General features: G+C 40.3%; 1 protein-coding gene across 1 annotated transcript; it reads left to right on the top strand.

The window, feature by feature from the left end:
- The first annotated feature begins 7,640 nt into the window (after positions 1-7,640).
- On the top strand, positions 7,641-24,254 carry LOC142528349 (uncharacterized). Its single transcript, XM_075633391.1, has 7 exons — positions 7,641-8,275; positions 15,297-15,428; positions 15,709-16,133; positions 16,828-17,016; positions 17,553-17,650; positions 21,387-21,518; positions 24,042-24,254. Exons 1-7 carry the CDS (start codon positions 7,641-7,643, stop codon positions 24,252-24,254), a joined length of 1,824 nt encoding a protein of 607 aa, XP_075489506.1.
- The last annotated feature ends 1,449 nt before the right edge of the window (positions 24,255-25,703 follow it).

Here is a 25,703-nt window from a genome sequence, read left to right as displayed (position 1 = left end):
CTGATTACTGGTAACCCTTTTGTTTAAGATTTCACTTTATCGCATACTTGCATGGATTTATGCTTGTTGAGGATTTATTTTTGGGATTGATAACATGGAAGGAATTAGGATGCATGCACTACCTAGTAGAGACTAAAGATGTAATTGGTTGATTGAGAAAAAAATTTACCAACCAATGATTTTATGGGTCAAGTTATAATTTTCGAAAATTGAAGGACCAAATTGCAATTTTCGATTTTCTGAGGTTTAATTTCAAATTTTTGGGAATGATGTTTGGGTTAATGCAGTGATTTTTCTAGGATTCTGGGTTAATTGCCAATAATAAATTCCTTAAGTTCTACTCTATTAGATTTGATGGTATGTTTTGTCGCAGGGAGGATATATATTACAGATGTAGCCACGCATGTATTGCTAGATTCAGGGGTTACGCGTTCGTTTATATCCAAATCCTTCGTCAAGCGACTAGGAATCATACCAGTAGCGATGGATTCAGGGTTCAGAGTATTGATCCCATCAGGGGATCAGATGTTCACTTCGAAGATAATGAAGAGATTGGATCTTCGGTTACGGAAATTTACAGTGCACGCAGATTCTCATGGAGCAGTCATAGATTTCCGACAGATGTCAGTGTCTGTAAGACCACCCAATGAGAAGGCATTTGTTTTTGAGGTAGCTAGACATCAGCAGATGCCGCACGTCATTTCCTGCTTATGCGCGAGGAAGCTGATGAGGAGAGGCTGCCAGGCGTTTTTGGCCAGCATCGTGTCAGTGTCTGAGCTAGTCGAGCGGAGGCTAGAGCACGTTGATGTGGTCAGGGAGTTCTTCGGTGTTTTTATTGACGATGTTTCAGGCATCCCACCAGACAGAGAGGTGGAATTTTCAATTGAACTTATGCCAGGCACAGTTCCGATATCTAAAGCGCCCTACCGATTAGCACCTACAGAGATGAAGGAACTCAAATATCAGATTCAGGACCTCCTAGATAAGGGTTTCATTCGCCCTAGTTTTTTTCCTTGTTGCGCACCAGTGCTATTTGTCAAGAAGAAGGATGGCAGCATGCGACTGTGTATTGACTACTGAGAGCTTAACAGAGTCATAGTCCAGAATAAGTATCCATTGAAGAGAATCGAGGATTTTTTTGATCAGCTGCAAGGAGCTTTAGTGTTCTCCCAGATAGACATTCGATCCGAGTATCATCAGCTGAAAGTGAGGGAGTCAGATGTGTATAAGACAGCCTTCCGGACGCGTTATGGGCACTATGAGTTTATGGTGATGCCCTTCAGACTGACGAACGCACCAGCGATCTTCATGTATCTCATGAATAGCGTGTTTCAGTCATACTTAGATTAGTTCGTCATAGTCTTCATTGTCGATATTCTGATCTAATTGAAGAGCAGGGAGGAGCACAGTCAGCATCTGAGGACAGTGTTAGAAACTCTACAGGATAGACGGCTGTATGCCAAGTTCTACAAATGTGAGTTCTTGCTTGATAGAGTGACATTCTAAGGCCACATTGTATCACAGGATGGCATAGCGGTTGACCCCAGCAAAGTGGAAGCAGTCAAAGATTGGACAGTTCTTAAGATTGTGACAGAGATCCGTAGCTTATTGGGATTGGCAGGTTACTATAGGAAGTGATATGAATATGGCCGCGCATGGCATTCAAAGGATTGGAAGGATCGTTGTGCAATTGTTAAACGAAGTTGGAGACAGAAGCCTCCGCGTTCGAGCGGTCAAATCCTACAGCCTGAGCCCCAAAGTCATTGTCAACGAGAAGGATTCCATAACACTCGGCGCCCGAGCGGTAAAATATTACCACCCGAGCGCCATATGTACTGTACAAGTCCAGAAGACCTGGCGCTCGAGCGGTAGAATCCAACCGCCCGTGCTCGCCTGCTGCAAGAAGAAGATTTAATTTCCTTGTTTTTGAGTATCTTTTTGGTAATTTGATTTTGAGTATCTTTTTTATTTGTAAACATTATCTGCACGAATTTTGAAGATATTTTTCAGATTATTGATAATAAAATTATTTTGTTCTTGAGTTTCTCTCAACAACCCAAAAGCTTCTTGCTTTATTGTTCAAATCAAACTTATCAAAGATTTATTCTTGTGGCGTTTGTCGATTGATATCATACGGATTGTCAAGCACAAGTTCTTTGAAGGTTCGTCTGATTCCTCAATTGTTTCAGTCGTGATTATTTGTTGCTAAGTTTTATAGCTTAGAGGTGAATATCACAAATTCGAACTTGTTTCAAAAGATCGGGACAACATCGATCCTTGTTCGTTATTGAATCGAGGGCGTGATTTCAATTAATCGTGTCTGCTTTTCTGTAAGATTGTCAGGTTCAGACCAGAAATGACTGACGAGTGAAAATTCTACGGTAAGGGTTCCAGATCTCGGATTCCCTTAGTATCTGCGTTGACGATGAGTAGATTGTTGCAGAAAGGAGCAGAAGGGTTCCTTGTCTATTCAGTAGATCTGCTGAAAACGAGTCCGTCATTGGCAGATCTGCCAGTTGTACGTGAGTTTGCCGATGTATTCCCCGTTGAGATTCCAGGGTTATCTCCAGCTCGAGAGGTAGATTTTAGCATTGATCTCATTCCAGGTACCGTTCCTATATCTCGAGCTCCGTATAGGATGGCGCCGATAGAATTGAAAGAATTGAAAACACAACTAGAAAATCTTTTAGCCAAGAGATATATCCGACCCAGTGTATCTCTTTGGGGCGCTCCAGTGCTATTTGTACGAAAGAAAGATGGTTTGATGCGATTGTGTATTGATTACCGGCAACTAAACAAAGCAACCGTAAAGAACAAATATCCATTGCCGCGTATCGACGACTTATTTGATCAGTTGCAGGGATCATCTGTCTATTCCAAGATTGATTTGAGGTCCGGATATCACCAGCTGAGAGTCCGAGATATTGATATACCAAAGACCGCATTCCGAACCAGGTATGGACATTACGAATTTATTGTCATGCCTTTTGGTTTAACGAATGCACCAGGGGTGTTTATGGGATTGATGAACCGTGTCTTTCAGAGGTATTTAGATGAGTTTGTTATTGTTTTCATTGATGATATTCTGGTTTACTCGAGAAATGAGACTGATCATGCCGAGCATTTAAGAATTGTGTTGCAGACGTTGAGAAATGAGAGATTATATGCTAAATTATCGAAATGTGAATTCTGGCTGAGACAGGTTATGTTTTTGGGACATATCATATCCGGAGACGGTATCTCTGTTGATCCGAGTAAAGTGGAAGCTGTGATCAATTGGCCTATACCGACTTATGTGCCAGAGATACGCAGTTTCATGGGTCTAGCAGGCTATTACCGACGATTTATTCAAGATTTCTCCAGTATTGCGAAGCCGATTACTCAGCTGACTCAGAAGAATACGCCATTTGTATGGTCAGAAGCTTGTGAGTCTAGTTTTGTGGAGTTGAAGAGACGACTGACCAGGGCTCCAATGTTGATGATACCTTCAGGTATGGGTGATTTCGTTGTATATAGTGATGCATCTCACAAAGGGTTAGGATGTGTTCTTATGCAGCGAGGGCATGTGATTGCGTATGCCTCGAGATAGTTGAAGCCACACGAGATTCGATACCCAATTCATGATCTGGAATTGGCGGCTATCGTATTTGCATTGAAGATTTGGCGTCACTATCTTTATGGAGAGAAATTTGAAATCTACTCTGATCACAAAAGCCTGAAGTATTTATTTTCTCAATCGGAGTTGAATATGAGGCAGCATAGATGGCTCGATTTGCTGAAGGATTTTGATTGCGAGATCAAATACTATCCAGGGAAGTCAAATGCAGCAGCGGATGCCTTGAGTCGAAAGGTATGTTCCCTATCCTTATCGACGATAGGTGTTTCGAATTTAGTTGAAGATTTTTGTTTGTCTGGTTTAGCATTTGACACAGATAGTAGACCATTGAGACTTGCTACGATTCAAGTTGAGCCATATTTGATTATGAGAATCAAAGAAGCACAAAGAACTGATCAGAATATTCAAAAGTCGATTCATATGGTCAGATCAAGGCATTTGTTAGAATATCATGTACTTGATCATGTTCTGTATGTGAATAACCGTCTTGTAGTGCCAGATATTTCAGAATTGAAGCAACAGATATTGTCAGAGGCGCACTGTAGTCGGTTCAGTATTCATCCTGGTGGCAGGAAGATGTACAACGATCTGAAGACACAATTTTGGTGGAAACAGATGAATTCAGATATTGCAGAGTTTGTGTCTAAGTGCTTGAATTGCAAACAGGTGAAGGCCGAGAGGAAGAAGCCCGGAGGTTTACTTTAGAGTTTATCTATTCCTGAATGGAAATGGGATCACATTTCCATGGTTTTCGTTACGAAATTACCGCGATCATCCTGGGGTTGTGATGCAATTTGGGTCATTATTGACAGATTGACCAAATCAGCTTGTTTTATTCCATACAGAATGATGTACCGACAAGATCAGATGGCCGAGATATATATCAGAGAGGTGAACAGATTGCATGGTGTGCCGAAGTGTATCGTATCAGATCGTGATCCCCGATTCACTTCACATTTCTGGCACAGTTTGCAGCAAGCGTTAGGTACGACATTGCATCTGAGCACTGCTTATCATCCCCAGACAGACGGACAGTCAGAGCGGACTATCCTGACTTTAGAGGATATGCTAAGAGCTGTAGTGCTAGACTTTGGCTCTAGTTGGCAAGATTCACTCCCTCTTTGTGAATTCTCGTACAACAACAGCTATCAGACGAGTATTAAAATGGCACCGTTTGAAGCTTTATATGGCAAGAAGTGCAGATCTCCTCTATATTGGGATGATATATCTGAGGTACCAGAACTTTGACCTGATATGATCCGTGAAATAACTGAGAAGTTAAGGATAATTCAGAAGAGAATGAAGACGGCACAGGATAGGCAAACCAAATATGCAAATGTCAGACGAAGACCGTTAGTTTTTGAACAGGGAGACAGAGTATTTTTGAAGATTTCTCCTTTCAGAGGCATTGTCAGATTTGGCAAACGTGGGAAGCTGTCGCCTAGATACATCGGTCCTTACGAGATTCTTGAAAAGATTGGTGATCGAGCATATCGATTGGCTCTTCCTCCTTCTCTATATGGGATACACGACGTTTTTCATGTATCGATACTGCGTAGATATATGCCTGATGCTTCTCATGTCATTCAGCCTGACGAGGCCGAGCTTGACGATACACTGAGTTATTTTGAGCAACCATTGCAGATTCTGGATCGAAAAGAAAAATAGCTCAGAACAAAGACCATTCCGTTAGTAAAAATCCAGTGGAGTCATCATGGTATTGGAGAAGCGACTTGGGAGACAGAGTCAGAGATGAGACAGAAATATCCCGAATTATTTCTATGATGTGAGTATTTATTCAGTTTTGATTATATTGCATCTTGTATATACTTCAATTGATTGCCTGCGAGTTCGAGGACGAACTCTTATCTAAGAGAGGGAGAAATGTAAGGCCCGAGGATTTGGTTATCATAATCAGACTTGTTTTGTAATAATTAAAGTGATTGTAGACGCATTGTATCGGACCGGAAGAGACGAGAAAGTAGATGCAAATTGTGTGCGAGATGAGCTCTCGCGCATATGCGCCACCAGGCCGGCGCATATGCGCGCATTTTCCAGAACCTTTGGCGCACATGCGCGAGGAGTCCAGAAGACCTCGAGCATATGCGCGAGATGAGGCGCGCATATGCGCGAGGTGTTGAAATGGACATTGCCGAGACCAGTAGGTCTCGCGCATATGCGCGGGTGGTGTCGCGCATATGCGCGAGACGTGTAGTCCAAAAAAATAGGACACTTGTCCCTTGTCATGCATAGATGATATATGTGTCTTCATTTCCTTCCTACTCTAGCCTAAGAACTGAGAGAAAGGGGGAGCAAGCTTCAGAAAATTCCCTCAAGTTTCATTCCATCTTTGAATTGTGATTACTCAAGATTTAACCATCCAAATTTCAATTCAAGTGCATATTTGTGCTCCTTGCATCAAAGGCTACAAGAGGGTGTAAGTATTGTTAACTTTCAACATGTTCTGAAGTTGAGATATTAGGGACATCAGATTTTGATGGCTATTATATGTTCTTGTGCTTATAGTGAACGTTTATTCGTAGTCGGATCGAAGAAATGTTATCGTATGCAATTGTTATGAATTTCCAGCATATATGTGTTTGAGATTATGCAGGTTTTGAGATTATGATGTATAGATTGTGATGGTTAGGAATTGATGATATGGTTCCCGTATTGGTTATTGTTATTGAGTTAATCGGTATCGAGAAACTACGCCGTTATACCGTCAAATTGTATCAAGATTTATTATTGATTCATACATGTGTTGAATTGAGTTGTGGATTGATATTGGACGTCTCAACATTGCCATTTCAGATTTGTTATTGACAGATTCAATATCGAGACTTCGACTACGACAAAGATAGTACAACGAAAGGTATAATTCATGTTCGATTGGGGAAGACACAACTCAAATGAGATTCAATTTGAGTTTCCCAACAAAATCACATACTAGATTGTTGTTTATAATTTGAATGTTTATGCTTTGTTTATTGATTCATATTCAAGCCTTTAAGATAGGTGAGTCATTTGGTAGATTCTCCAAATAACTAGACGTTCGGTGGTATCGATGCTTCGGATCAGAATCACTCCGATTGTAGATATTCGATACAGTCAGGACCGAAGTCTAGGAATAAGATGTAATGCCACCCCGAATGGGAGAGTAGGTGGGAGATCTGTTACATCTTATTCACACTGGGATCCCTAGAGTTAGATAAGAGTCAAGTCCAAGATATGAGTTGGATTTTAAATTCATTGTTATATTGCTTATGTTTCATAGACTATGTGGAACATGTTTTTATTGATTACACTCATGACAGTATGTTCATGTTTTATTTTGTATACTCATGTATTATGGTTGTATTCCCTTGCATGATATGCATGTATACATGTTTTATACTAGGATTTGTTCTCACCGGAGTTTCCGGCTGTTGTTGTGTCTGTATGTGTGCATAACGATAGGTGGGACAGGATCTGGGTCGAGACAGAGATGAGAGATCGAGGTAGCGTGGAGATCACGGGCCAAGAAAAAGGACTAGTGGTTTAATACTAGACATGTATTAGTTTCTAAACACCAGTAGAATACTTGTAGTTGGACATGTAAATGTTATTTGGAGTTTTAATAATATGTCAACCTTTTGTGTATTGTGTATGATTTATATACAATAGATTATAGTGTTTAAAAGAAATTTTTTTTATGACCCACATTTTCTAACAAAGATCCAACTAATCCCAGAAAGAATTGAGTTAGAGCCCGGGTCCCCACAACAGGTGGTATCACAGCATTAGATCCTTTAGACTGAGATAGGATAGAATGAGCGGGGTAGATCGAGTCGTCTTCCTTGCTTTATGATGTGCTAGCATGATTTATTGATTTCCCTATTACATGTTGTTTGTTATCTGAGTTGATTTACAGCATGTATTCGCAAAGACTGAATCAGAACCGATTCTGGATCAGAGGTATATGATCAGAGGAGGGCTGAGACAGATTATATAGATTGTGTATTAATCTGTTTGATATTCAGATATGCCGCCTCGACGAGTACCGCAGCCAGTAACAGGTCGGGCCCCAGAACAGGGCAGTACATCCAATGATCCGATGGATGTTACTGCTACACCGATGGAAACCTTGTTGAAACGGTTTCAGTTTTTCCGACCACCCATCCTGAAAGGTACAGAAAATGCAGTCGAGTGTGAAAGTTGGCTAGAGGATATTGAGATGCTATTTGAATCCCTTGAGTACACTGAAAACCGACAAGTGAAATTGGTTGGACATCAATTGCAAGAAGTGGCAAAGAACTGGTGGTTGACTACGAAGAGAGCATTAGAGCACCGTGGCACACAGATTACTTGGAAGGTGTTCAAGACTGAATTTTATCAGCGATTCTTTCCTGTGTCCTACCGAAAAGACAAAGGTGCTGAATTTGCCAATTTAAGACAGGGACCATTGAACATCGAGGAGTATGTTGCCAAGTTCTCGTCATTGCTCAGATTCGCTCCTCATGTTGCTGAAAATGAAGAGGCCGTTGTGGACCAGTTTATCAATGGATTGAATCCAGAAATCTTTACCTTGGTAAATACCGGTAGGCCCAATAACTTTACTGATGCGTTGAACCGTGCCAAGGGGGCAGAAGCTGGATTGCTTAGGCAACGGAGTATTCCGTATGTCGCACCGACTCCGAGACCGCCAATAACCTCAGTACAACCTCTTCCCAGATTTGAGAGTGGTGGTAGTAGCAGCGGGCGAAAAGATCAGTTGAAAGTGAAGGGCAAACAGTTTAAGAGAGCAGGGAGCAGTTCGTCGAGCTCCAGTGGGTCACGACGGAGAGGTCCTGGCTAGAGTACAGAATATACAGGCGTGTATTGCAGTTCTTGTGGAGGCAGACATGCGACCGAGTAGTGTCAAGGTGTGATGGGCAGATGTAACATATGCAGGCAGCAGGGACATTTCGCCAAGGTCTGTCCACAGAGAGGTTCATAGAGATTTCAGGGTGCAGGGTCATCTGCATCAGTGGCGCAGCCTGAGAGGCAAGCTTCGTCTGTCCATACCTTCCAACCAACCCCTACACCGACTCAGCCTCGAGCCAGAGGTAGCCAGACAGGGAGCCAGCCTCCCAGACAACAGGCTCAGGTGTTTGCATTGACAGAGGAGCAGGCCCAAGATGCACCGGACTATGTGATCGCATGTAACTGTTTTCTTTGCGGTTATCCTGCTTATGTATTGATAGATACAGGTGCATCTCATACATTCATATCATAACGTTTTGCATTGTTGCATTCATTGCCTGTTGAGTCATTATCGACTGTAGTGTCTATATCTTCTCCGTTGGGAAGTGGTCTTATATCTGTGACTTCAGTTAGACATTGTATACTACAGTTTGAGGGTCATGAAATTGATTTAGATTGTGTTGTGCTTGGGATAGCTGATTTTGATTGTATTGTTGGGATTGATATGTTAACCAAGTACCGAGCCACTGTAGACTGTTTCCAGAAGATTGTCAGGTTCAGACCAGAAATGACTGACGAGTGGAAATTCTACGGTAAGGGTTCCAGATCTCGGATTCCCTTAGTATCTGCGTTGACGATGAGTAGATTGTTGCAGAAAGGAGCAGAAGGGTTCCTTGTCTATTTAGTAGATCTGCTGAAAAAGAGTCCGTCATTGGCAGATCTGCCAGTTGTACGTGAGTTTGCCGATGTATTCCCCGTTGAGATTCCAGGGTTACCTCCAGCTCGAGAGGTAGATTTTAGCATTGATCTCATTCCAGGTACCGTTCCTATATCTCGAGCTCCGTATAGGATGGCGCCGATAGAATTGAAAGAATTGAAAACACAACTAGAAAATCTTTTAGCCAAGAGATATATCCGACACAGTGTATCTCCTTGGGGCGCTCCAGTGCTATTTGTACGAAAGAAAGATGGTTTGATGCGATTGTGTATTGATTACCGGCAACTAAACAAAGCAACCGTAAAGAACAAATATCCATTGCCGCGTATCGACGACTTATTTGATCAGTTGCAGGGATCATCTGTCTATTCCAAGATTGATTTGAGGTCCGGATATCACCAGCTGAGAGTCCGAGATATTGATATACCAAAGACCGCATTCCGAACCAGGTATGGACATTACGAATTTATTGTCATGCCTTTTGGTTTAACGAATGCACCAGGGGTGTTTATGGGATTGATGAACCGTGTCTTTCAGAGGTATTTAGATGAGTTTGTTATTGTTTTCATTGATGATATTCTGGTTTACTCGAGAAATGAGACTGATCATGCCGAGCATTTAAGAATTGTGTTGCAGACGTTGAGAAATGAGAGATTATATGCTAAATTATCGAAATGTGAATTCTGGCTGAGACAGGTTATGTTTTTGGGACATATCATATCCGGAGACGGTATCTCTGTTGATCCGAGTAAAGTGGAAGCTGTGATCAATTGGCCTATACCGACTTATGTGCCAGAGATACGCAGTTTCATGGGTCTAGCAGGCTATTACCGACGATTTATTCAAGATTTCTCCAGTATTGCGAAGCCGATTACTCAGCTGACTCAGAAGAATACGCCATTTGTATGGTCAGAAGCTTGTGAGTCTAGTTTTGTGGAGTTGAAGAGACGACTGACCAGTGCTCCAGTGTTGATGATACCTTCAGGTATGGGTGATTTCGTTGTATATAGTGATGCATCTCACAAAGGGTTAGGATGTGTTCTTATGCAGCGAGGGAATGTGATTGCGTATGCCTCGAGATAGTTGAAGCCACACGAGATTCGATACCCAATTCATGATCTGGAATTGGCGGCTATCGTATTTGCATTGAAGATTTGGCGTCACTATCTTTATGGAGAGAAATTTGAAATCTACTCTGATCACAAAAGCCTGAAGTATTTATTTTCTCAATCAGAGTTGAATATGAGGCAGCATAGATGGCTCGATTTGCTGAAGGATTTTGATTGCGAGATCAAATACTATCCAGGGAAGTCAAATGCAGCAGCGGATGCCTTGAGTCGAAAGGTATGTTCCCTATCCTTATCGACGATAGGTGTTTCGAATTTAGTTGAAGATTGCTGTTTGTCTGGTTTAGCATTTGACACAGATAGTAGACCATTGAGACTTGCTACGATTCAAGTTGAGCCATATTTGATTATGAGAATCAAAGAAGCACAAAGAACTGATCAGAATATTCAGAAGTCGATTCATATGGTCAGATCAAGGCATTTGTTAGAATATCAGGTACTTGATCATGTTCTGTATGTGAATAACCGTCTTGTAGTGCCAGATATTTAGAATTGAAGCAACAGATATTGTCAGAGGCGCACTGTAGTCGGTTCAGTATTCATCCTGGTGGCAGGAAGATGTACAACGATCTGAAGACACAATTTTGGTGGAAACAGATGAACTCAGATATTGCAGAGTTTGTGTCTAAGTGCTTGAATTGCAAACAGGTGAAGGCCGAGAGGAAGAAGCCCGGAGGTTTACTTTAGAGTTTATCTATTCCTGAATGGAAATGGGATCACATTTCCATGGTTTTCGTTACGAAATTACCGCGATCATCCTGGGGTTGTGATGCAATTTGGGTCATTATTGACAGATTGACCAAATCAGCTTGTTTTATTCCATACAGAATGACGTACCGACAAGATCAGATGGCCGAGATATATATCAGAGAGGTGAACAGATTGAATGGTGTGCCGAAGTGTATCGTATCAGATCGTGATCCCCGATTCACTTCACATTTCTGGCACAGTTTGCAGCAAGCCTTAGGTACGACATTGCATCTGAGCACTGCTTATCATCCCCAGACAGACGAACAGTCAGAGCGGACTATCCAGACTATAGAGGATATGCTAAGAGCTGTAGTGCTAGACTTTGGCTCTAGTTGGCAAGATTCACTCCCTCTTTGTGAATTCTCGTACAACAACAGCTATCAGACGAGTATTAAGATGGCACCGTTTGAAGCTTTATATGGCAAGAAGTGCAGATCTCCTCTATATTGGGATGATATATCTGAGGTACCAGAACTTGGACCTGATATGATCCGTGAAATGACTGAGAAGGTAAGGATAATTCAGAAGAGAATGAAGACGGCACAGGATAGGCAAGCCAAATATGCAAATGTCAGACGAAGACCGTTAGTTTTTGAACAGGGAGACAGAGTATTTTTGAAGATTTCTCCTTTCAGAGGCATTGTCAGATTTGGCAAACGTGGGAAGCTGTCGCGTAGATACATCGGTCCTTACGAGATTCTTGAAAAGATTGGTGATCGAGCATATCGATTGGCTCTTCCTCCTTCTCTATATGGGATACACGACGTTTTTCATGTATCGATACTGCGTAGATATATGCCTGATGCTTCTCATGTCATTCAGCCTGACGAGGCCGAGCTTGACGATACACTGAGTTATTTTGAGCAACCATTGCAGATTCTGGATCAAAAAGAAAAATAGCTCAGAACAAAGACCATTCCGTTAATAAAAATCCAGTGGAGTCATCATGGTATTGGAGAAGCGACTTGGGAGACAGAGTCAGAGATGAGACAGAAATATCCCGAATTATTTCTATGATGTGAGTATTTATTCAGTTTTGATTATATTGCATCTTGTATATACTTCAATTGATTGCCTGCGAGTTCGAGGACGAACTCTGATCTAAGAGGGGGAGAAATGTAAGGCCCGAGGATTTGGTTATCATAATCAGACTTGTTTTGTAATAATTAAAGTGATTGTAGACGCATTGTATCGGACCGGAAGAGACGAGAAAGTAGATGCAAATTGTGTGCGAGATGAGCTCTCGCGCATATGCGCCACCAGGCTGGCGCATATGCACGCATTTTCCAAAACCTTTGGCGCACATGCGCGAGTAGATACGCGCACATGCGCGAGGAGTCCAGAAGACCTCGAGCATATGCACGAGATGAGGCGCGCATATGCGCGAGGTGTTGAAATGGACATTGCCGAGACCAGTAGGTCTCGCGCATATGCGCGGGTGGTGTCGCGCATATGCGTAAGACGTGTAGTCCAAAAAAATAGGACACTTATCCCTTGTCATGCATAGATGATATATGTGTCTTCATTTCCTTCCTACTATAGCCTAAGAACCGAGAGAAAGGGGGAGCAAGCTTCAGAAAATTCCCTCAAGTTTCATTCCATCTTTGAATTGTGATTACTCAAGATTTAACCATCCAAATTTCAATTCAAGTGCATATTTGTGCTCCTTGCATCAAAGGCTACAAGAGGGTGTAAGTATTGTTAACTTTCAACATGTTCTGAAGTTGAGATATTAGGGACATCAGATTTTGATGGCTATTATATGTTCTTGTGCTTATAGTGAACGTTTATTCGTAGTCGGATCGAAGAAATGTTATCGTATGCAATTGTTATGAATTTCCAGCATATATGTGTTTGAGATTATGCAGGTTTTGAGATTATGATGTATAGATTGTGATGGTTAGGAATTGATGATATGGTTCCCGTATTGGTTATTGTTATTGAGTTAATCGGTATCGAGAAACTACGCCGTTATACCGTCAAATTGTATCAAGATTTATTATTGATTCATACATGTGTTGAATTGAGTTGTGGATTGATATTGGACATCTCAACATTGCCATTTCAGATTTGTTATTGACAGATTCAATATCGAGACTTCGACTACGACAAAGATAGTACAACGAAAGGTATAATTCATGTTCGATTGGGGAAGACACAACTCAAATGAGATTCAATTTGAGTTTCCCAACAAAATAACATACTAGATTGTTGTTTATAATTTTAATGTTTATGCTTTGTTTATTGATTCATATTCAAGCCTTTAAGATAGGTGAGTCATTTGGTAGATTCTCCAAATAACTAGACGTTCGGTGGTATCGATGCTTCGGATCAGAATCACTCCGATTGTAGATATTCGATACAGTCAGGACCGAAGTCTAGGAATAAGATGTAACGCCACCCCGAATGGGAGAGTAGGTGGGAGATCTGTTACATCTTATTCACACTGGGATCCCTAGAGTTAGATAAGAGTCAAGTCCAAGATATGAGTTGGATTTTAAATTGATTGTTATATTGCTCATGTTTCATAGACTATGTGGAACATGTTGTTATTGATTACACTCATGACAGTATGTTCATGTTTTATTTTGTATACTCATGTATTATGGTTGTATTCCCTTGCATGATATGTATGTATACATGTTTTATACTGGGATTTGTTCTCACCGGAGTTTCCGGCTGTTGTTGTGTCTGTATGTGTGCATAACGACAGGTGGGACAGGATCTGGGTCGAGACAGAGATGAGAGATCGAGGTAGCGTGGAGATCACGGGCCAAGAAAAAGGACTAGTTGTTTAATACTAGACATGTATTAGTTTCTAAACACCAGTAGAATACTTGTAGTTGGACATGTAAATGTTATTTGGAGTTTTAATAATATGTCAACCTTTTGTGTATTGTGTATGATTTATAAACAATAGATTATAGTGTTTAAAGAAATTTTTTTTATGACCCACATTTTCTAACAAAGATCCAACTAATCCCAGAAAGAATTGAGTTAGAGCCCGGGTCCCCACATTTTCGTTCGTACGAGGATTCACATCATTTGGTATCAGAGTTTTGTCTCATTGAATTCAAGTAAATTTATCTTGTTCTTAAATTTTCATATCTATATTATTTCTTCGTTCGTTTCCAGATCTGTTATTGTTCTAGACTTCTTCGACTTTCGTGAAACTGTGTTTCTCGAAATTTTGAGATTTTCTTGGAATTTTTGTGTGCACAAATCATCCTTGTAAAAGAGCCAAAAAAAATGTAAAAAAATTCCGAAAATTGCCTATAAATTTGTGTTTGTATTTTATTCTATTTCCTTTGGTGAGTCATATTCAGTAGTGCCTCATAGTCAAAAATACATATACATATATATATATATACATGTATATTTCAAATTGCTTGTCTACGCAGTCCAAGTGAGTCTATCACATTTGTTCGCAAGTTGAACTTGATTGTTTGGTATATCCAAATACGAAGCTTGAGCACACTTTCCAGAGAACTACCAAATTCGAGTGAAACACTTGAGTGCGAGCGTTATTTCTTTGGAGTGACCGGCGAGTATTTGTAGTGAGGAAAAAAATAGAGAGGAGAGACTAGCGAATTTTCTTTGGAGTGACCGTGAGAATTTGGGTGAGAAATATCTTTAATTTCTACTAACATTTTCTTGCAGGTACAAGTCCGAAAAGTAAAATGGAGAGGGAGGTAAGAGATAGTTTGAACCAGGGGTTATATAAAGAATGATGAGGGTTGAGTTGGAGCCGTTACATGGGAGGATGAGTAGGCTTGAAGTTAGTACTAGTGGAGATAAATCTAAGCCTAAAGATTTGGGTAGAGGAGAAGAAGAGGAAGAGTATGATTTGGAAGGAGACGAGGAGAGCCAAAATGAAAATTGTAGTAGGAACAGACGAGATAGAGGATTTGGTAGAGGAAGAAGAGGAGCCGTACGAGGTTGATACGATGATAGGGAAGATGGTAACATGGGTAGTATTAAGATGAAAATTCCATCGTTACATGGGAAATCTGACCCGGAGGCATATTTGGAGTGGGAAAAGAGGGTAGAGCTTGTATTTGAATGTCACCACTACTCCGAAAAAAAGAAGGTTAGAGCTTATATTTGAATGTCACCATTATTATCGAGAGATGTTTAAAAGGCTACAAACTTTGAGGCAAGGAGTAAAGAGTGTGGATGACTACTATAAAGAGATGGAAGTAGTCATGATTAGGGCAAATATAGAGGAAGATAGTGAGGCAAAAATGGCACGTTTTCTTTGTGGTTTGAACAGGTAGATTTAGGATCAAGTGGAGCTTAGGCACTACTTGGATCTAGATGAGATAGTGCAAATTACCATAAAGATGGAGCAACAACTCAAGAGGCGAGGAGTTGGCCGCACCGCCCAAGTGGGGAGTGCATCAACTTCTTGGCATTCGAATGTTGCTACACGTGAAGAAGGCAAAGTGGTGGCCAATCCCAAGGCAGAAATTAAGCAATAGGTGCCTAAAGAAGGAGCGCAAGATAAACCTGAAACTCTTTATTAATCGTTTTAGAGATATCAAATGTTTTAGTTGTCAAGGAGTTCACCATATCGCTAGCCAATGTCATAACAAGAGGGTAATGATAATGAATGCTTGTGGGGATTATGAATCTCAAAGTGATAAGGATGATGATAAGATGCCTGAATTGGAGAATCCTGATGAGGGATATGAGGCGGTTGTAGGTGGGGCATTGGTGATTAGGCATATAATGAGTACCCAAGCCGAGGAGGAGACCAATCAGAGAGGGAACTTGTTCCATACTAGATGCTTTGTAAACGAAAAGGTTTGCAATGTTATTATAGATGGAAGAAGTTGTACCAATGGAGCTAGTTGTGAGATGGTCGATAAGTTGAATATATCTACTTTAAAACATCCTCAATCATGTAGGCTACAATGGTTGAATGACTGTGCAGAAGTGAAAGTGAACAAGCAAGTTTTGGTGCCTTTTTCGATTGGTAAGTATGTTGATGAGTTGTTGTGTGTGTGGTGCAAATTCATGCTTGTCATATCTTGTTGGGTAGACCTTGGAAATATGATAGGAAAGTGATACATGATGGTTTTAAGAATAGGTACTCACTTGTCCTAAACAATGAACCGATTGTATTACTTCCCTTGTCCCCAAAACAAATACCGGAGGACCAATTACAGAAAAGAAAAAGATATGAGGCCGGAAAAAAGATCGTTCAAAAAAGTGAGATGGCCTTAGAAAAAGAAAAAGATATGATCGAAAGAAAGAGTGAACAAAAGAGTGAGATGACAATAGAAAGAAAAAGAGAAGAAAATGAAGAGAAGAAAGAAAAAGAAAAAGTGGCCAAAGAAAAGAAAAAGAAAAATACTTTAATGGCCCAAAAGAGTGAAGTCGAGAGTTGTTTGATTTTGCATAAATCCTTTCATGTACCTTTGTACAAAGTGGTTTATTATCATTGTGATGATATAGCCGGTTCAATCCCGGCATTGCTATTTCTTATTTGCAGGATTTTGGAGTTGTCATGACTAGAAGACAAACAAGTCTTGTTGAAGGGAGAACCCAAAGGTTTGAGCCATGAGAATACAAGTGCAATCGTGATGAGGTAAGGTTAGTTACCAACACAACAACCATGAGGTATGATTTGCTTCCTTTCCTTAAGTCATTGTTGTTTTATTTTCAAGAATTTGGAGAACGGGTTGAAAATGTGATATTTAGGAGGTATGACTGTTGTTTAACCTTGTTGCCTAAGTGTCATAGAATTGAAAACGGTGATATATTGCATTTGAATGATTACATGGGTAGTACATTTAGAGTGTCCTATTTGCATGAGATATATTTGATTGGTGATGGTCGTGATGATTACATGGCTGGTAATAATGATTTTCATGATCATGATAAATATTGGGTTAAAGAGAATAAATTATATAGTCTATATTATTTTCATGATCGACGCGCTCTTGAGACACATAACTGTGGCTTGGTCATTGATATAATTTGTGATTATATGTGTTTGTTGCAAATGAAAAGGCATGTTAAGTGGTGTAGTGAAAGATGAATTGTATATAGGGAAAAGACATCTAAGCTTGATTCGTATGTGTTGCATGAAGTAAATCTTATTCCTAGTGAACTATGGTCGTACACATGTGTGGATATTATTTTGGTGTTGATTAGGTCTAAGAAGGGGAGATACCTTTTTTTGTAATAATTAATGGAATTTTATCTTTTGCTGTCATTTATTATTTGGTATGTGGTGAAATTGATGAGTTTATAGGAAAGGCAACAGTGATGTTGGGATTTTCAGTGCTGATGGAGCAAGCAAAAGATAGCACCTACAAACTTGAGTTTAAAGGTAAGCATGTTGATAATATAATCCTTGTTATTACTAACTTGATTTGTTTTTGCGTAGGTGGACAATATTTGAGGACAAATATTTTTGAAGAAAGGGAGTATGATATGAATCTGGCCGGGCATGACATTCAAAGGATTGGAAGGATTGTTGTGCGAGTGTTAAACGAAGTGGAAGACAGAAACCTCCGTGCCCGAGCGGGCAAATCCTACCGCCCGAGCGCCAAAGTCATTGTCCACGAGAAGGATTCCATAACACTCGGTGCCCGAGCGGTAAAATCTTACCGCCCGAGCACCATACGTATTGTACAAGTCCTGAAGACCTGGCGCTCGAGTGGTAGAATCCAACCGCCTGAGCGCTCCTGCTGCGAGAAGAAGATTTAATTTCCTTGTTTTTGAGTATCTTTTTGGTAACTTGATTTTGAGTATCTTTTTGATTTGTAAACATTATATGCACGAATTTTGAAGATATTTTCAGATTATTGATAATAAATTTATTTTGTTCTTGAGTTTGTCTCAGCAACCCAAAAGCTTCTTGCTTTGTTCTTCAAATCAAACTTATCAAGAATTCATTCTTGTGGCGTTTGTCAATTGATATCATACGGATTGTCAAGAACAAGTTTTTTGAAGGTTCGTCTGATTCGACAATTGTTTCAGTCGTGATTATTTGTTTCTATGTTTTATAGCTTAGAGGTGAATATAAAAAATTCATACTTGTTTCAAAAGATCGGGACAACATCGATCCTTGTTTGTTATTGAATCGAGGGTGCGATTTCAATTAATCATGTTTGCTTTTCGTTCGTATGAGTATTCACATCTGGAAGTTCATCTAGGGCTTCTATTCTATTGCGGTACCGATGACCGCTTTGACGAAGAAGAATGCCAAGTTTATCTGGGGACCTGAGTGTCAGGAGAGCTTTGACAGACTGAAGCTAGCGTTGACCACTGCACCAGTACTAGCTATGCCATCAGAGCAATGAGAGTTTGTTGTCTATAAAGATTAATCTAAGCTTGGATTGGGTGCAGTTCTGATGCAGTAGGATAGAGTGATAGCCTATGCGTCCAGACAGCTGAAGGTTCATGAGAAGAATTAACCGACTCATGACCTCAAGCTACCAGCAGTGGTATTCGCCCTGAAGATCTGAGACTCTACCTGTATGGGAAGAATTGCAGGCTTTTTACAGATCATAAGAGCCTGAAGTACTTCTTCACATAGAATGATCTGGGTATGCAAAAGAGGAGGTGGCTTGAGCTGGTTAAGGACTATGATTGTGACATTAGCTACCCTTCGCGTAAGGCTAATGTGGCTGCAGACGCTTTGAGCAAGAAGCATGTGGGGACCCGGACGCTAATTCATGTCTTAATCATTATTAATGTCAACTATAACAATTAAGAAAAGTGGGACTAAATTTTTTTCTTTTTAATTATAAATGCAGAAACGTAACGTAATCTATTTAATATTCATGTCAGTATAAAAGTACAAATCATGTACTACAAGTCTCTATCTCAACTAGGTTCAACAGCTATACATCCAGTGCTGAATCCTATTCTGATTCTTGGCCCGGATCTCCACGCTAACTATAATCTCTCATCCTCTTCCTCATCCTGATCCTGTCCCACCTGCTGTCATGCACACATACAAACAAGACAACAGCCGGATAACTCCGGTGAGAATTACATTCCCAGTATAAATCATGTATACATGTAATCATATAACAGATATAAAAGCATGAAATAGATATTCATAACATGTATCGCAATCAGAACATGAATATATATCAAACTGAAAATCATACTCTGAACATGTATCACAAGCAAGAACATGAATCGGTGTCAAACATTGAATCACATTCTGAGACTCTTAGACTCAGACACACTCATTCCTAATCTAGGGATCCCGATCTGAATAAGAACATACACCCACCTACACTCCCGATCGGGGTGGCGGTACGTTCTTATTCACGGACTTTGGCTCTTTCCATATTGAACATCAGTAATAGAAGAAACTCCAATTCTATCCACTTCGTTATAACCAAACGTCCGGTGTCTTGGTGAATCAGCCACAGACTGGGCGAATCAGCCAAACCTCTATGACAATGTGCAATGGCCCAGTGACGATTCCATCACTATCGGGTACCTCTGTCACGAGATCAATCGTCTACGACTAGGCGTATCAGCCCATGACTCAATGCATAAATCAATATACCAAAAATAACAATCACATCAATTGAAAATAATCAATGCAATAAGATGAAGTATGTGATTTTGGAAAACTCAAGTCGAATCGAACTCGAGTTGTGCAATCCCGCATCAACATCAATTTATACATTTCTCTTCTCGGTCTGACGAAGTCGAAGTCTCGAAGTCAAATCTGTCCATATCAAATCTGAAATGACAAAATCGAATACACTGTATCAATGTATAACTCAATTCAAAACCTGTTCTGATCAATACTCAAATCAAACATAATCTGATCCATATCAACGATATCATGATACAATCTCAATCAATACTGAATCTGATCACAATCAATCTATTGATATTTCGATGGCATAACAATACAGTCTTGATAGCCTCGTCAATCTCAACATCATAGATATAATACCACAACTCATAATCGATATCAATACGAATCATAATCTTCAATAATAACAGGTCATAACATCAAATCTGCGCAATCTCAATCATATCACTTCCGAAAATCATAACAATTACATAAACAGTCCGTTCTTTGATCTGACTTCAATTATATACTGATCAATATACCCAGAACACATAATACAAGTCAAATCACAATTCCCCCAAATGTCATAATTTCAAACGATATCAGAATTCAATAAAACTTACGTCTTGTTGTAGCTGTCGTCGCTAGGAACTCGATATTGTACTCGGATTCAAATTAAGACGGGCGGATTTTGCAAAAACCACAACTCTACGATTTAAAATTTTGAGAACTCCCTCGACTCTCGTTTCTTTCTTTTCAATTCTCCAAAGACTGATATGTATATATATATATACACACGTTTCATGTAAGGGGCAAGTGGCACATTTTCATTCTGCATGACTCGCGCATATGCGCGCCCAAGCCCCGCGCATATGCGCGAGACCTATTGTCTCGGTGCATTACAACTCGCGTCGCGCATATGCGCCAACTTTTCTGCCATGCTCGCGCATATGCGCCCATCCATGTCGCGCATATGCGCCAACTATTCTGGACTTCCCCCTTGGCTTCTTGCATGGCTCGCGCATATGCGCGCGCACTTCTCGCGCATATGCGCGAGGTCTTTTGCCACTCACAGCGCATATGCGCGGATCCTTGTCGCGCATATGCGCGAGGTCTTCTGCCCTCGCACATAATTCGTGTTTTCTTCCGTGTTTTCCGGTCTAATCCTTTCCGTCTATAATCACATCAATCATCGCCAAATCATTTCAGATTACGGTAATCAAATTCTCGGGCCTTACAAAGCACGCAGTGATCGCTCATCTGTCAGTGCAGAGACAGCTACATGATGAGATTCAGAGATTTGAGCTTGCAGTTTATGCCAGGGGCGAGGCGCCTAATCTTGCTACTGTGACAGTACAGCCGACATTGAGAGAGAGAATTTGAGCAGGGCAAACATCTGACAAGAAGTTACATAGGTGGAGACAGAGGGACGAGGCTAAGGGCCAGAGACTGTATACAGTTGTGGATGGTATAGTCGGATATAGGGACCGCCTATGGGTTCCTGAGAGTGATTCCCTTCCAGCAGATATCTTGAGCGAGGCCCACAACACCCCGTACTCCGTCCACCCAGGGAGTACAAAGATGTATAAGGATCTACAGACTCTATATTGGTGGTCGGGCATGAAGCGAGATATTCTGCAATTCATCTTCGAGTGTTTGAATTGTAAGCAGGTCAAAGCAGAGCATCAAAGACATGCAGGGAAGTTGAGACCGCTCCCTATTCCCAAGTGGAAATGGGCGAATATCACTATGGATTTTGTGACATGGCTTCTGAGGACTATTGGAAGATTTAATGTCATCTGGGTGATTGTTGATCGGCTCACAAAATCAGCTCATTTCTTGCCGGTCAAGAAGACATTCACCATGACTCAGTACGTAGAGCTGTACATCAGAGAGATAGTCAGAAAACATGGGATTCCAGTGTCCATCGTGTCAAATAGGGATCCGAGGTTCACGTCTGCATTATGGAAGAGTCTCTATCAGGCATTAGGTACTAAGCTACTGTTTAGCACCACATTTCATCCTCAAACAGATGGTCAATCAGAGAGGGTTATTTAGATTCTGGAGGACCTACTCCGAGCTTGCAAGATCGACTTCCAGGGCAGTTGGGAGCCAAAGATACCTCTTGTGGAGTTCACATACAACAGTTACCAGGCATCGATAGGTATGGCTCCATATGAGGAACTGTACGGGAGGAAGTGTAGGTCACTAGTGGATTGGGATGAAGAGTTGGGGCCAGATATTGTCAGACAGACAGCAGATCTAGTGGTCAGGATTTGAGACAAGATGAAGACTGAACATAGCTGTGAGAACTCGGGATTTTCCAATCCGAATCGAATCATGTAAGAAATACAAACTTGAAATTTAGCTTAAACTAAGCTCAACAACTTTCATTCTAACTATAAAACTCGAATATTAACTTAAATTTTCAGTAAACTTAACTCGAAGAAGTAGCTTCAAAGCTCGGAGATTAGCTCAACGGGTGGCCAAGTTGCAAATAACCGCATCCATTGAAGAGTCGTCACTGGAGGAGTAAAACCCCAGCTCAAGGACTCGATCTTTTAGCTCAAAGAAGCTCAACCATGCTTGTCTTAAAAGGACCAAAGAGGGAGCTAAAGGAGGAGCTAAGGGATTGGACAAATAAAATGTGAAAGAAATGACCTTTGAGTTAACCAAAGAGGGAGCTAAAAGAGGATCTAAGGGCTTGGGCAAGTTAATTGTGCAAGAAATGACCTTTGAGTTAAACCATTAAAGACCTAAGAGAGGAGCTAAAAGACTAGGACACGTTAATGATGCAGGAAAAGACCTTTGATGCTTAAGTTACCCTTGACCACATTGAAGGCTACTTGGGGAGCAAGGTGGGCATCCCAAATGGGCAAAGGAAAGGTCATTTTTTGGCCTATAAATACTACAACATACTGAATGAAAAAGCACCACAAAAAGCTTCCAAGTTTCGGTTTTCTCCCCCACCACAAAAGCTCTCGGTCGATTCAATAAGGAGGAAGTTTTGTTCGTGTGGTTTGAGTGATAAAGTTCTACGACGAATTGCAGCAGGATTGGAGACGTAATCTGCTAAAAGTTTACGTCGAAGTGCTTCCAAAATTCCGAGAGGAAATTTTGTGCCAAAATCTGCAAATTTCGAGTCTATCTTCAAAATTTTGTAAGAGAGTTTTTGTTACATAATTTCTTGTATTTTGAACTTTGAATATAAATATCATGACATGCATGTGTGTGTTCTTATTTTTCGAAAAAGTTAGTATGTTCTTTTAAAATTTTCGATCGATGATATGCTTTCTATTCCTCGAAATTATTTGATTCAGCTGTATCCGTCTGAATTTCTGATAAGTTCTGTCCTTTAAATCTGAATTCTATATTGCACTGTTACAAATTAAATTGAAATGGGACGAGAATTGTAATTCCGTCTGGCCCTCATTGGTGGGTACAAAACCATGTTCTGTCTGGCCCCCATCGGTGGGTATAAAACCGTGTTCTGGCATCACCCCTTAGAGAAATAACAAATTGTGGACAATTTAACCATGGAAATGAGATGAGTAACAGTGTTGTTTCTGTTTTTGAATTGTTCCGAAATGATTTGATTTACTCTGAATCATCTGTTAACTTCGGTCACATATTTGATTTTTTCCTGTTATGATAAGTTAAAAGTGATACGATTTGAAAGATTGTTAAAGAAATGTTTTAAAGATAAAGTTCTATATGTATCTTTGAAAATCGATCGACCTCCCACTTGCTGAGTGTTTCTCAAAACACTCATTCCTTACAAATTTTAGATAAAAACGAAGAGCAAATGAATGAGGAGGAGCAAGATGCTTTCTGGGGATGGTGAATCGATGATTGAGATCAAGACTCAAGACTTTTACTTTTCTTTTGTTTCCGCTTCTGAAACTCTGATGTATTTTATTCTATTCTATTATCAATTTAAAGACAATGTTTAATTTATGAAAAGACTGGTTTTTGGCATTTCGATACGAGGCTTAATTGTTTCCAAGTAATTGCTAAACAATGCCAGATGTCACCGACGCTTCGGATACGGGGCGTGACATTTAAGTGGTATCAGAGCCGCCAGGTTCATAATCCCGTTGGGATTTTGATAGACAAAATTTGGCGAAGTCAAATTTTGGCAAAAGCCTAGTGCATTCTAAAACAAACTCTCATCCTTTCAAAAATTCTTCGAGAAATTCGAATTCTATTTCCTTCAATCGTTCTGAAAATTCTTAGTATCTAAATTTCCACGACAACTTTATTTCTATTTTTGTGCCTTTCTATCCTTTATACGATTCTGATTTTTTACCTCGATTTTTATCCTAGGAAATGGCTGCTCCACGTACTCGCACTCAGGCTGCTCTTCGTATGCGCCAGCTCAGGATAGATAATCAGGATAGGGAGATTGCAACTTTGAAGGCGCAACTGTCTAGGGAAAAGTTGGAGAAGCAGGAGCTTAGCGAGATTAGGCACATACTCGAGACCGACGTACAACGACTTACTCATCATTTGAACTTGGCTAAGAGCCAACTTCTATAGATACTCGCATCGCGCGCTTAGCTTCACTAAACAGGGATTTGACGGAGCGAGTAGGGATAGAGAGAAATCGTTCTACTCAGGCTCGACAACGACAAGACAAGTTCAATGCCTAGCAAGATTGGTATATTTCCAAGCTCCACGCCACCATGGATAGACTTCAAGATCAAAATAACTACTTGCATCTGGTGGTGGAGAACATGGAGGAAGAAGAGGAAGCACCGATGGAGTTGGTCGGTGATGATAGCTACAGTTACGACGGAGAGATGATAGATTATATTAGTATCAAGATTGTAATAAAAATTGTGATTGAAAAAGTATTAAGTGTATTAATGAAAACCCTATTATCTTTAAATTATTGCATATTTAAACTTTAATGAGTATATTATCAATAAAAATGTTTTTTTTTATCTTTATAGGAAAACAAACATGGATCTTCAAACATTATAACTGAACTTCAGAAACAGCTCCGGGAAAAGGAGACAGAGATTAAAACATTGAAAGAAAAAAATGAAAAACTTGAGAGGGATAACTACCAATTGGATGAGAATAACGTGTGCATGATGAAGGATCTTCGTGAAGAAAGACAGGAAAAGAAAAGACTACGTGACGACGTTAGACACTATGCTGCCTACCACCTAGAATCTGAACGTCGACATGAGATCACAAAGCAAGAGTTGAACAAAGCTCAGGATAGGATTTTTAGGCTCTAAATCCAGGATGATACCCTCCTCAAAACACAACTCCGTCTTGAAGAACGGATCGAAGAACAAGAAATCAATGAGAAAGTAAACCAATCAACAATACAGGAGCTTCAGGATCAAGTAAACAACCTTGACCACCACAATACACAGTTGCAAAATCATATTGATCAGTTACAAAATAACATGATCAATATGGAGGAGCTCTTAGAAGAACTCAAAGCTAACCAAGAAGAAAATCCTATTGAAGAAGAAGAAATTAATGAGGCAGTAGGAGACGGTGAAGTTATAGATGAGTATGGTGATGATTCCTAGTATAGGCATCGATTGTATTCAGAACCCTTAGGATTAATTGTTTTCTTTAAATAGACTGATTGTAAGAATTTCAACTATTTATAAAATATTCTCACCCAGAAACAATCGAAACGCCAGAAGAGTTAATCAAAACGAGGATGAGAATCCCCCAAGGGTAAATCTCAGCCGGGAAGATATGATGGCTATAGCTACCATAGTAGCCGCCACGTTGCAAGGAATTGTGAACCCTCTCGCCAACGCCAATCAACCGCCACTAGAACCACAAACACGTGGGATCAAATATCATTATGAATCTCTGAGAAGAAATCGAGTCCCAAATTTTGATGGAAACCCCGATCCAGAAGTCAGCCATAACTTGCTCAAAAATGTCGAAACACAGCTATACCTACTGGAAGTACCCGAAGAACTGAGAGTGGAGGTTGTGACACCTTTTAGA

The sequence above is a fragment of the Primulina tabacum genome, chromosome 16 (genome assembly GCF_025594145.1).
Source record: "Primulina tabacum isolate GXHZ01 chromosome 16, ASM2559414v2, whole genome shotgun sequence".
NCBI lineage: Eukaryota > Viridiplantae > Streptophyta > Magnoliopsida > Lamiales > Gesneriaceae > Primulina > Primulina tabacum.
Note: the sequence above shows the minus strand (reverse complement) of the source record. Positions and strands in the feature narration are given on the sequence as shown.